This window comes from Cervus canadensis, chromosome 14 (assembly GCF_019320065.1).
Source record: "Cervus canadensis isolate Bull #8, Minnesota chromosome 14, ASM1932006v1, whole genome shotgun sequence".
Classification (NCBI taxonomy): Eukaryota; Metazoa; Chordata; class Mammalia; order Artiodactyla; family Cervidae; genus Cervus; species Cervus canadensis.
Genome location: NC_057399.1, coordinates 45,732,265 through 45,746,490, shown reverse-complemented (window position 1 = coordinate 45,746,490; position 14,226 = coordinate 45,732,265). Strand labels below are relative to the sequence as shown.

General features: G+C 37.9%; 1 protein-coding gene across 1 annotated transcript in view; it reads right to left on the bottom strand.

Annotated features, from left to right (window-relative positions):
• ADAMTSL1 (ADAMTS like 1) overlaps nucleotides 1-14,226 on the bottom strand; it is a 505,479-nt gene that overhangs the window by 301,126 nt on the left and 190,127 nt on the right. Inside the window, 1 exon segment of the mRNA XM_043486937.1 lies at nucleotides 12,840-12,966. Within this exon segment, the coding sequence (XP_043342872.1) occupies nucleotides 12,840-12,966 (127 nt within the window).

Here is a 14,226-nt window from a genome sequence, read left to right as displayed (position 1 = left end):
AGCCCAGGGATAGAAGTCGCATCTCCGGCATTGCAGGCAAACTCTTTACTGCTGAGTCATTAGGGAAGCCCACATATCAGGCACATATTCAGTGACAAAGAAGACAAACCATCAGTCCTACATTATGGTTCCTACAAAAGGGACCTAAGATAAAATATGCAGGGGAATACCACATATCATAGTCCAATCATGGAAATTCCCAAGCACATTAGTTTCTTAAGATCCCTGAACCAAAGAATTCCATTTCACTCTGTTTAACTAGTGTGTTCCCAATGTGTTTACCCATGGAAACTTTTTATGTATCGTCTTTTCACACTAGCTGATACATCTCAGAATATACTTTGAGAAATGGTGCTCTTCATTTGGCAAAAAGCAAGATAGGAAAAAAATTAATTTTATTTGCCACATATTGATAAAAAGCCAGTCTTTGAGTTGTACTAATAACTGTCTCATTAGATGATAAATTCTCAATGATTAGGGATGAGTTGGAAGATTCTTCTACTTGCTGTCTAATACAGTATGGTGCACAGAGAGGTGTTTAAGAGGCTGGAGAAGAGGGAGTGGAGGAAAGGGAATCCTCCTCCACTGTGTGGGAAAGTAAACTGGTGCAGCCACAATGGAGAACAGTATGGAGGTTCCTTAAAAAACTAAAAATAGAGCTTCCATATGATCCAGCTATTCCGCTCCTGAGCATATATCCAATGAAAACCAAAATTCAAAAAGATACATGCAACTCAATGTTCTTGAAGAAGGAAATGGCAACCCACTCTAGTATTCTTGCCTGGAGAAACCCATGGACAGAGGAGCCTGGCAGGCTATGGTCTGTGGGGTCACAAGAGTTGGACACGACTTAGTGACCAAATCACCACTAACTCAATGTTCATTGCAGCACTATTTACAACAGCCAAAACATGGAAGCCAACTAAATGCCTGTCAATAGATGAATGGATAAAGAAGATTCCAATGCACAATGGACTATTACTTAGCCATAAAAAATAATGAAATAATGCCATTTGCAGCAATATGGATGAACCCAGAGATTATCATACTAAGTGAAATAAGTCAGACAAACATCATGTGATATCACTTCTATATGGGATCTTAAAAAAAATACAAATGAACTTATTTATGAAATAGAAACAGACTCACAGATACAGAAAACACACTTATAATTACCAAAGGGGATAGCAGGTAGGGGAGGGAGATAAACTAGGAGTTTGGGATTAATATATATATATACACACTTACTATATTTAAAATAGATAAACAACTAGGACTACATAGCACAGGGAGCTATATTCAATATCTTGCAATAACCTATAATGGAAAATAATCTGAAAAAGAATACATATATATGTATGTGTTTGTATAACTGAATCACTTTGCTCTATAAGTGAATCACCTTGCTATATACATAAAACTAACACAACACTGCAAATTAACTATACTTCAATTAAAAATGGTTAAAAAAAGACACTGGAGAATGTGTGAGAAGGCTGGTTTTATCACCTGCTTCATCAACAATTAATTTGGTTGGTATGGCTAGGAAGGTAGGTGGCCACATTCTTTCTTACCGTGCTGTGCATTTCTTGGATGACTTTCCCACAAAGGCACACTGCCCTATGATCAAATGAATCTGCTCTAATCTGTTCTGGCTTTGTTGACAGAGCCATGACGCCAATCATTGGAACATATTTTTAGGTTATTAGTGAACAATTCTGACTTCCTTCAGAAATCAGATAATCTCTCTCAGTTAAAGAGACAACTTTTCCATGGGAATCATAAATTCTGTCATTTCACATTTATAGGATGTAAAATCGCTTTCTCAAAAAACTGTTCTCAAGAATTTTACCTAAAATATTTCCTCAAAAATCTACAAATGTATGTACATTTCACATCTTTCAATAAACATTAAAAAAATAAACATTTTATATTTTTTAATTTTGTCATATATGGATTTATTCATGTGATCCATTGCTGTATCAGAAAAATTGACAATAATAATTTTTTAAAAGACAGGATTTCCTATCCTGATATCTGAGCTTGTCTGATTTTTAGACCCGTTGGTAAGTTTCATGCTTTTAAAGTTTCTTCTCTGTAAGCTTAGGAAGCTGATAGTTAATCTTCTTATTATTTTTTAAATGAAAGAGCCATTGTTAATACAGTTGGCTACAGATGAAAATAATGTGCTAATGGAAGCAACCTAAATGTCCATTGACAGATGAATGGATAAATACGATGTATAATATATAGATGAAAACAGTGCAATACTACACCGCTATAAGAGAGAATGAAATAATGCCATTTTTAGCAATATGCAGGGATATCGAAATTATCATACTAAGCAAAGTAAGTCAGACAGAGAAAGGCAAATATCATATGATATCACTTATATGTGGAATCTAAAATATGACACAAATGAACTTATTTATAAAACAGAAACAGACTCACAGATGTAGAAAACAAATTTATGGTTAACAGAGGGGAAAGGGGGTGGGGGAGGGATAAATTAGGAGTTTGGGATTAGCAGATACAAACTACTATGTACAAAATAGATAAACAGCAAGGTCCTACTGTATAGCACAGGGAACTACATTCAATACAGTAATAAACCATAATAGAAGAGAATATGAAAAAGAATATATATACACATACATAAAATGATATTTATATTATATATACACACACATACATATATAGGCTTCCCTGGGGGCTCAGATGTAAAGAGTCCACCTGCAATGCGGGAGACCTGCATTTAATCCCTGGGTTGGGAAGATCCCCTGGAGGAGGGCATGGCAATCCACTCCAGTATTCTTGCTGGGAGAATCCCCACAGACAGAGGAGCCTGGTGGGCTACAGTCCATAGGGTCGCAAAGAGTTGGACACGACTGAGCGGCTAAGCACAGCATGCGCGCGTGCATACACACACACACACACACACACACGTGTAACTGAATCACTTTGCTCTATACCAGAAACTAACACTATATTGTAAATCAACTATACTTAAGTAAAACAATAGTTTGTCAATCTTTTTTTTCTTTTTTTAAATATTTAGTCATGCCATATGGCATGCAGGATCTTAGCTCCCCAACCAGGGAGATCCAACCCACACCCTTGGCAGTGTAGTGTGGAGTCCTAACCACTGGACTGCCAGGGAATTCCCAATAGTCTGCCAATCTTGAGGAAATCTGAATGGCTTATTTCTTCTCTTCATGACAACTTTATTAAAATATATACAACAAACTAAGGTGAGACTGAGGGTTTGAGTCTTTCAAAACCTCTCCCCCCCTACTGTTTATCAGCACTTGCACAATGGAGGATGCATAGTGGACAGGCCAGACAAGCTGTAGCCTTCTCTCCAGCTGAGGAACTTCATCCCTACAGGTGCCTAGGTCAAAAACTTTGGAGACACCCTTGAATTCACCTTTACCTCTAATCAGTTACCAAGTCCTATTGTCACTAGAATCAAAATATCATATTTAATTGATTCTAAGAGGTACAATTGTTTACATCAGAATATAGACATATGTATATATATAAAGTCAGAATGCACTGCACCGTCAATAGCATTTATATTCTCTCTCACAGAGGTAGTATCCCTGTCACAGTTATCTTTGCCTACACAGGTACCAACCAACATCAAAACAGGCAATACATCAAATTTGCAAAATGGATGTCAGCAGCTTGGAAGAAGATGACAAGACAATAGTGGAATACGGTATTTAACCTCTTGGAATCAAATTGTTGTGGGAGTTGTAAGGAGATAAGGAATCAAAAGCACTTAACAACGTTTCCAAAGTGGGAGCCAAAAGCAGGCTACTTCTACATAATCGCAAAACTGAATCAAGAACCCAGGGTTAAAACTTCTGTTTCCTGTCAAGATGAAGGAACAGGGCCCAGGCTTAACCTCCTGTCTGAAACAATCAAGAAGTCAGAAAAAAACTATGAAATATTGACTTTCAAGACCCTGAATATTAAGCAAAAAAAAGGACAGCAATTTCAGGGATTCAGGAAAACAAGAGAAGAACCTTAACATTGCCCAGCCTTGAAAGACTTTTCCAGGCCATCCATGGAAGTGGGAACTGGGATAGAGCTTGGAGGCTTCCCTGAGTTAAGGAGACAAAGCTAAGGGTCCAAAGACATCAAGGTGACTAGAGTTTGAAGGACAGGTTATCCCTCTGTGTCCAGAGAGAAGAGAGTAATATATAGGCAACTCTGAAGATTTAAGACCATTCCTTTTAGGTGTTCAGCAGTGATCAATATACTAATCAGTACATGTATGTGAAAAAGCAACCTGAGGCCAGGAAAAGAACTACACAAATAGGGAAACACAAAATAGAACCAACACAAATTCTACGACTGGGAATATATTCTTCCAGCAGTCAGGCTGGAAAATTAAATAATTCATGGAACACTGAGTATTCAGAAGAGTCTTGTCTCAGTAGCAGGGCACATTAGTTACCACTAATCCAAATGTAGCTTTGGTCCATCTATCAAATTTTAAGAACCAAAAGGATCAAACTGATTACAAGTAACTGCTTCTAGAGCGAAAGTCAGGAATATTTATAGGAATATGAAAATGTCTAGTATCCAAGAAGATAAAATTTGCAGTGTCTGAAATTAGGTAAAAAATTACCCAGCATTCAAAGAAACTCCCTCAAATACACTCATACTTGAAAACAAAAATAAATCAATTAAAACAGTTACTGTAACTCTATCCCTTATGTTGAAAAGCTTAAGTAAAAACAACAACAACAACAACAAAAACTCCAGGTCCAAAGAATTTCACTGGTAAATACCACCAAGCACATGAAGAAGAAGTAACATCAATCTGTTCCACTAAACACGTTCTCTTCCACTAAACAGAAGAGAAGTGAACAGACTTCCCAATTCATGGTATGAGGTCAGCATCATGCTGATACCAAAACCAGACAAAGATGGTATAAAAAAAGGACAAAATGGACAACTATCTCTCATGAACAAAGATATTAAAAACTCACAAACAATATACTGGAAAATCAAATTCAGTAATTTATATAAAGAATAACATATCATGATTTAGTTGAGTTGAGTTTATCTCAGGAGAACAAGGTTGATTATCTGAAAATCAATTAATGTTATCCATTATAATAAAAGTTTAAGGAACTTTCACATGATCATATCAGTTGAGGTAGAAAAAGCATTGGACAAAATTGAACATCCATTCAAGAGAATAATGCTCAGCAGATTAGGAATAGAACAGAAATTCTTCAAGGTGATAAAGAGCATTTACTAAAAAACCTACAGTTAACATCATACTCAATGGTGTAAAACTGAATGCTTTCCCCCTTAAGATTGTCAGTAAGTTAAGAATAGCCATTCTTGCCATATCTGCTCAACATCATATTGGACATCCTTGCCAGTATGATAAGGCCATAAATAAATAAGTGGTTTACAAATAGAAAAGGAGAAACTAAAGCCATCCTTATTTGTAAACAACATGATTGTTTATGCAGAAAATTAAAAAACTCTCAGAATGATTAAGTGAGTTTAGCAAGTTCACAAAATAGCCAAAATAAACTAGTAATACACAACTGGAAACTGAAATAGAAAGTATGATGCCCTTTGTAATAGCTGCAAAATATTGAAAGAGGTATAAGTCTAACTAAAATATATGCTGAAAATTAAAAAAAGACTAATGAAGCAATCAAAGAAGATCTAAATAAATGCCTAGCCATGAAGCGCTCATAGGTTGATATCGTCACATATAAAATATATCAATTCCCTCCAAATCAACCTATAGAATAAAATTAAAAGTCCCAGCAAGATTTTCTGTATATATGGATATATTGTAAAATTTATATGGAAGGTCAAAGGACTTAGTATATAATAGCCAAAATGAGTTTGAAAGGGAGAATAAAATTAGAGAGATCAAACTACCTGATTTTAAGGCTTAAAGCTACAGTAACTAAGACAATGTAGTATTGGTGAAAGAACTGGCACAAAGATCAGAAGAGAGAGCCCAGAAATAGACCCACACTGAAACAGACAATGAATTTCTGATAGTTTTGAAAACAATTTAAGGGAGAAAAGATCAACTTTTCAACAAATGGCTGAAAGAATTGGACATCCTTAAACAAAAAATTCAACGTACACATAGAACTTATACTTTATATAAAAATTAACTGAAAAGAGGTCATAGATCTAAAGGTAAAATATAAAACTATAACTCTTTCAGAAGAAGACACAGAAGAAAGTTTTGTGACCTGGGATTGGGTAAGGAGTTCTTGGATATGACATTAAAGGCACCATCCATGGGAAGAAAAAAATAAACTGGTATTCATCAAAATTCAAAGCTTTTGCTTTGTGAAAGATAAAGTTGAACAACTTTGAAAAAAGAAGGTATAAATATTTTTAAGTTGCAAATCCAACAAAGGACTTGTTCTTAGCAGATGTAAACTCTCTACACTCAACAGGAGGAAACCAAAAAGCTTGTTTTAAAAATTGGCAAGTAACTTTAATTAATACTACATCAAGGAGGAAATAAGCACATGTGTGACCAGCAGAATAATTCCTCACCCTTCCTTTTGCCAAAGGCGTCCATATCCTAAGCCCTAGAACCTATGAATATGTTACATGAAAGGGGGGAATTAAGGTTGCTGATGAAATACGTTGCTAATCAGCTCACCTTAAAATAGAAAGAGCATCTTAGATTATCTAGGTAGGCCTAATATAACCATAAAACTTCTTTAAACTGGAAGAGGGAGGAAAAAGAGGTGGTTAGAGTCATAGAAAGATCTGAAGATGCTATGTTACTGGCTTTGAAGATGCCAAGGCTTGTAGAGAGCCTTCAAAAGCTGAAAAATCAAAGAAAATGGACGTTTCAGAAGAAATACAGCCCTGCTAACACCTTGACTTTAGTCCAGCAAGACCTACTGTAGACTTCTGACTCTCCAAGAACTATAAAATAATTGTGTGGCTTTAAGCCATTAAGTTTGTGGTTATTTGTTACAGCAGCAACTGGGAACTAATACAACCTAAGAATATGTTCAAAATCATAAGCCATTATTTATATATAAAAATCCATATATACATATATATATATATAAAATGCAGATTAAAACAATGACGAAATACCACTACACACCAGCAGAATGGCTAAAATAAAAAATACTGACAATATCAAGTGATGGCAAGAATGCAGAACACAAATATGCAGATGACACCACCATTATGGCAGAAAACCAAGAGGAAATAAAGAACCTCTTGATGAAGGTAAAAGAGGAGAGTGAAAAAGCTGCCTTAAAACTCAAAATTCAAAAAAATAAGATCATGGCATCTGGTCCCATCACTTTATGGTAAATAGTTGGCGGAAAAATGGAAACAGTGACAGACTTTATTTTCTTGGCTCCAAAATCACTGTGGATGGTGACTGCAGCCATGAAATTAAATACATTTGCTCCTTGGAAGAAAAGCTATGACAAAACTAGACAGCGTATTCAAAAGCAGAGACATCACTTTGCTGACAAAGGTCTGTCTAGTCAAAGCTGTGGTTTTTCCAGTAGTCATGCATGGATATGAGAGTTGGACCATAAAGAAGGCTGAGTGCCGAAGAATACTGATGTTTTCAAGCTGTGGTGCTGGAGAAGACTCTTGAGAGTCTTATGGACAGTAAGGAGATCAAACCAGTCAGTCCTAAAGGAAATCAACCCTGAATATTCACTGGAAGGACTGATGCTGAAGGTGAAGCTCCAATACTTTGGTCAGCTGATGCAAAGAGTGGACTCACTGGAGAAGACCCTGATGCTGGGAAAGATTGAAGGCGGGAGGAGAAGGGGACAAGAGAGGTTGAGATGGTTGGATGGCATCACCGATTCAATAGACATGAGTTTGAGCAAACTCTGGGAGGGACTGTGAAGGACAGGGAAGCCTGGCATGCTGCAGTCCATGGAGTTGCAAAGAATTGGACCCATCTGAGCAACTGAACAACAAAAATCCTTAAGTAGTCAGAAGGCATTGTGTTATAGTTTCTTAATTTCAACAGAGGCTTTTTTCCCCCACTTAATGTTGCATAAGATAATGACACATCTTTCAATCAATGGTGTCTTGGACTCAAAGAAATGCAGTTTACCCAGCAGGGGATATACTACCATGGTCCATGTCATCCTCATACCCAGCCAGACTTCTTGCTCTTATTATATCCAGTTAGACCCACTATAGTCTATTTTCAACAGACCATATAGAGTGATACTTGAAAACATAAATCAAATGAAGTCATTAAAAGTCTGCTCAAAACCTTCCTGTAACTTCTCATCTTATTCAGACTAAGAACCAAAGTCCCTATAAAATCCTACAACATCTGTGCCATTCTTCATCCCACCTCACCGTTGTCCTGTCTTCTTCTTTTCCTATAGTCTTCTTTACACTCTCTTTACTTCAGTTACATCAGCTTCTCTGCATGTCAAGAAATATGTCAAGAATGTCTCTACCTCAGGACCTTTGCACATGCTTTTGTCTATGCCTAGAATTTTCTTCCCCTTCCTTGTGCATGGTACTCTATCTGTATTTCCCTCAGATCCTTGCTCAAAACGCCATCTTATCAGCGAATGTTTTCTTACTAACCTATGCAAAATTGCAATTCCCTCCAGTACCTTTGGCTGCCAGTCCATCCCTATCTCTAGCTCTTCTCCTACTCTGTTTTATTTTTTTCTATGACTTTTCTATGTTCTACTTTTTTTCCTTCTCTGTTTTACTTTTTTCTATGTATCACCACATGACACATATACATTTAATTAATTTATTCATTTAGTCTCTTTGCCTGCCCCTAACACTAGTAAGTAAGCCCCAAGAGAAAAATAGACTTTGGTCTGTTTTGCTCTTTCCTGTGTTTCCAGCACCTGTAACAATTCCTCAGCACATAGCAGGTACCCAAGAAATATTTGGTGCTGAATAAATGAATGAGTGAATTGCTGCTGAATGAATGAATGAGTGGCTTGTGAGTATAGCCTGAAGTCAGATACAAAGTGAAATTTCTTTCGAGTTTTGTGCTTTTTCTAAAAAAATTCATATGTATTTTTTACTTGACAATATTAGGCCTGTCTTTTATTATAAATATCCTTTATCTCAATATCTTTGAGCCAGCATGATAACCCCAGAATATATTTACTCATAGCCATTATAAATCAGCATAAGCAGAGTCTGAGAGAGAAAGTTAGGTATTAGGAGCTTCATTGTATCTTGATATAATTTAGTTTACCTAGCTGTCACCACTCAAGGGAGATAGAGAGAGAACTTACAGATACTAAGATATTTTCAAAACACGCAGATACATTTGAGAGGTCTGCAAAACTGGAGACATCAGATTGATACCAAATAGGCTGGTTCTGGATCTAAGTATATTCTGAGTATACATGGAGAATACACTATATAGTACAAGCCAGTAATATTTTGATTGTATGGACAGGTACCCACTGCTATGTTTAAAATGGATAACCAACAAGGTTGTTCTATATAGCACATGGAACTCTGCTCAATGTTATGTGGTAGCCTGGATGGGAGAAAGTTTGAGGGAGAATGAATACATGTATATGCATGGCTGAGTCTCTTTGATGTCCACCTGAAACTATCACATTGTTAATCAGCTATACTTCAATACAAAATAAAAAGTTCAAAAAATTTGAGAAAAAAATAAAGTTTTTAATTTCAAAAATCAAAAGTAAGTTAATATAAACTAAATTTGATAATTTTTTCATTGGGTTGGGGAAGTAGGGAAAAGTGATCTGGAAAAATGGAAAGGCTGAAGGCTCCCAGTAGACAGCCTTTTCCTTCAAAAGGAGGGCAAGAGTGCCTTGGTCCAGCTTATATATGTTTTCTGCATTTGTATTAGGTAATAATAATGCCTTTTATTACAAAGACGGTTTGGCTTTTATTCATCAGCAAATGGCAGCTACTTGATAAGCTTCTCCTACTTCTCCTTTTCCTTCTGGCACTTTCCACCATGGTCTTTCTCCACTCTCCTGTTTTTTTCTTTATTCCCCTGAGGTTTGATAACATACGGGGAAAATCTGGATATAAGTTCAGAAGAAAATGAATTCAATGTGGGGAGTATGGATATAAGGAGTTTGAAAAGATTGTGTGGCTGGCTTTTAGTGCCTTTTGGCAGAGCATAGGGAGAGACCTGCAGAACTCCTCCAGGCCTCACGGGTGCAGAGCCGTTCCCCTGGCTGGTACACTGGGCTCCGCAGAGTAGTTTCATCTCCCCTGCCTGTGGGTCATCTCACAGTCTGTAAATATACGGTGGAAGGTTCTTCTCGGGGTGGAGAAAACATAAACGAGGCAGCTTGTTCAGCATCTGCTATAGATTGTGGTGAGGTGCATGTATAGGCTGGGCTTTATTGATATAAATCATTTTGTCATGAGGCATCGGCAGTGCTAAGGTAAACGAATCAATCGCCTTTGGTCATTATGGATCATCATCGGCTTGTGTCTTATGTGATTTACCCACTGTTGGTTTGAATAGAGCACTGTTCGCTGAGGTATCTATCTGCAGACCTAGAGATGACTTATGGCTCTCAATTGGCTGCAGTTCATCCTTTCAGGGCTTCTCCAACTTTGTTCCAGTGACTCAGGCTCCAAAGGGCCCTGATCACCCTTTAACAGGAGGGTAGGGGGAATATCTATCTGAGCAGAGTGTGCAGGCTTTTCTATGAGGACAGGAAGGCAGAGGGATGTGAGGGAATAAAGGAAGAGGGAATAAAGGAAGGATTCTCATCATGAAAACATGCCCCTGGGAGTTACCCTACAGCAGTCACTGCACGAATGTCTGTCATCTCTTTTTGTGCCTAATGGAAGTCCTTAGATTCTTAGATAATAAACACTGATTCAATTATGTAACACCAATAATTAGAAAGACTTCAACTCTTTAGTATTCCTTGAAGAGCTCTATCAAAGTAACCTTTTATTTTTATTTTTCAATAAGAAATACTTTAGGGTTTTAATAAATTCTATACTTCAAAAAAATCACAAAGTACCTTTTAAATGTAATTATTTTTCTGCAAATATCCCGCCATGACTTCAGAGATTTACAAAAGAATTATGCCTCTATCCTCCTCTGGTTTTCATCTTCTAAATTGTTTAATTTTTCATCTTATAGAAGAACCAACACATGACCACAGGAAAAATAAATCTCACCTGAACGTACTACATCAATGTCTAACTTACTTTGCCCTTCATCATTCTTTCTGCTCAGGTCTTTTTTCCTTTTTTTTCTTCAGAATCACATTTTTCACTGCCTGAGGCGTGTTAGAAAGGGGCGAGTTCCCTAAGCTGGCATCTCTGATGTTTCATGCATTTAAAAGTTCCTAGTCTTTCTTCCCACCTCCTCTTCTTCCCCAGAGCCTAGTCCTTTGGGCAAGCTGCCTTTTCCTGTCTTCTCGGAATAGTTCTCCAGCAAACAGTGCTTTCTTTTTTTTCCCCCGGAACTACAAGTCCCTTGTAGTTTAAAGCCACAAACCCCCCACACATCAAGTGTTTTCCTCCAACTAGTCAACAAGTAAAGAGGACAAAACCATAGTCAGTGAAGAAATTCATTCTCGTTTCCCAAATCACAGGAGACATGTACAAAGAAGTCCTCATCAAGGATCTGTTGGAGGATTGCAGACAATGGCAAAATTGAGAAAATATGCCAAGAAAGGTCAAGTTATTCTAGAAATGGTGGGGTGGGGAGGGAGATGGGAGGAATGTTCAGGGACAAGAGGACATGGATAAACCTATGGCTGATTCATGTTGATGTTTGGTAGAAACCAACACAATACGGTAAATCAATCAACCTTCAATTAAAAATAAATAAATGTTAACAACCTTGAGTACAAGGGTTGTTTTATTTCTATCTCTATCTGCTACAGTGCCTAGAACAGTGAGTCACAGATGATCATGTATGGTTAAAATGATCTAGCTTGCTGGGTGAGTCTGTTGTTGGGTCAAGTATCTCGAGAACATACACCATCTACCCTAGGAGGACCCAGCTGGGCAGGCACTTAAAGTACCTCACCATAATCCATCTAACTGCTTTACAAACGCTCCGGAAACAGCAGAGTTTTGGACAATCAAGAGGAACAAATAAGTATTTAAGCTCTGGAATCAGACTCTGGGCTGACACTTTGGCTCTGATACTTCATAGCTATGGAACTCTGAGCAAGTCACGTAATCTGTGTAAGCCTCAGTTATCTCATTCATAACATGGGGATAAACAGTACCTTGCTACAAAGTTGTTATAAGGATTAAATGAGATGATCATGTAAAGTTCCAGGCACATACACATATAGCAGGCACACATGTATTCAGCTGCTACAGAGAGATTGGGACACAACAGTCTATAACTGGCTTCACATAATCACTGCCTAATATCCATTCTGGAGGCACGTGTGATCAGCACTGATCCAAGGTCACTTTGTCAGTGAAGACCATGTGATTTCACAGTGGCAGGAGAGCATTTGTTCTAATCTGCCCACTCTCTCTGCTATTCTGCCAGGCTATGAATCAGTGAGGAGTCAGGATGTAGCCTGTCCTCATGCTGGATAGCAAAGCTCATTCTTGTTGAGTATATCTAGATCTATGCCTAATTTCCTCCTAATGTGCCTCTAAAGCAAAGGTTTCCTCTGTGGGATTACAGTGGGTGACCTGACCTGTCTTACCTAAACTAATCCACAAAGAAAGAATCTAACTCTCTTCCCACAGGGTTTTCATATTTGGCTTCATTTGGTTGGAGATGTCATTCCCTAATTGCTGCAGGAAGCTAAGCCAGGGGACTACGACAAATCAGAAGGCCCAGAGATGGCCCCATCTCTGGAGTGTCTTACGTTTGGTTGCGGTGAGCTGGGATTTATACTGCCCGCGGACCAGCCTGCAGGTGGACCCATCTCCGTTGCAGACTCCACAGTTATCCTCCTTGATGGTGCTTCCCAGCTGATGATCGCAGCCAACAATCTAACAAAACAGAGAGATGTGTAATTTAACCCAGTGCCTACTGCTAAAGGGATGCAGGGTGGGGCGCATCATCATTCAGTCAGCCTCCTTCATCCTTGAGATGAAGATAAAGATGAGATGAAGATCCATTCCGATGACAGAAACCAACCTGGAATTTGAATCAGGCAAAGAAGGCAAAAATGTAGCATGGGTAAAGACATTTTCATAGTTCAAATATACTGAAATATACAAAGAGAAAGAAAGATGGGAGGGACAGAGGTGAAAGGGAGGGATGGTGGGTGGGAGGAAGAAGAGAAGCAGAAGCAGAGAGGAAGACCCTGAACTACTAATATTATAGAACCTCAATTCCAAAATAATTTCTATTTTCAGTAAATATGCTTCACCCAAATCACAAAAAAATGCAACTGTGAGATAAATGTAGCAGGAAAAATGTTGTGAATAATCTCTATGTTAGTCTATAAGTTCCTTAGAATGTAAGATGCACAGAGGTGGGGTTCTGTATCTTGGCTTCATTGAGGTTTTCCAAGCAACTAGAACAGTGCTTGGCAAATTATAGGACTTCAATAAGTGTTTGCTAACTGATAATTAAACATACTCCCTTTTCTAGCTAGCACTTCAACCAAGAAAACAGAAACAGAAGCACAGAATCAGCCGACAGAAACAAGGCTGGCGTGCATGCGTGTGGTGGAAGACGAGGGTTGACCCAAAGGGCAGCAGAGATAGCCCACAGTGAGTGCCTGCTGTTGCCTGGCCCTGTCCTGTATCAGGCCCAAGACACACATCTCATTCATTCTCAAGACAATCACGTAAGGTATCCCTGTTTTATAGGTGAGGTCATGAATCTTACCAAGGTCACTCAGCTAATAAGCAGCCGAGTTCTAAATGCATCTAATAAAACATTTGTGCTTTGTCCAAACCAGGCTTAACAAAGTCAGAAGTCTTCATCACTTATGTGGGCAAACTCATTTGTATCCTTAATCTTTTCTTGGCAATGTTCAAGTTAAAAAAAATTCAAATCCAAACTAAACTACAGCAGTTGTATCTTGACAGTTCCAGTGAAATCTAATACCAAAAGACTTATCCTACTCCTAAACTACTTCAACTACTGTCATGGGCAAAATAAGATAAGAACTGTAGAGACATTTGAAGGAGCTTATCTCCACAATGTCCCCACAATCCAGCCTGTCTTTCCAAAGTTTGGTTGTTAGCATGAACTTTCTTTGAGGATTGATTTTTATTTTTTTGTACCTCCAACTAACA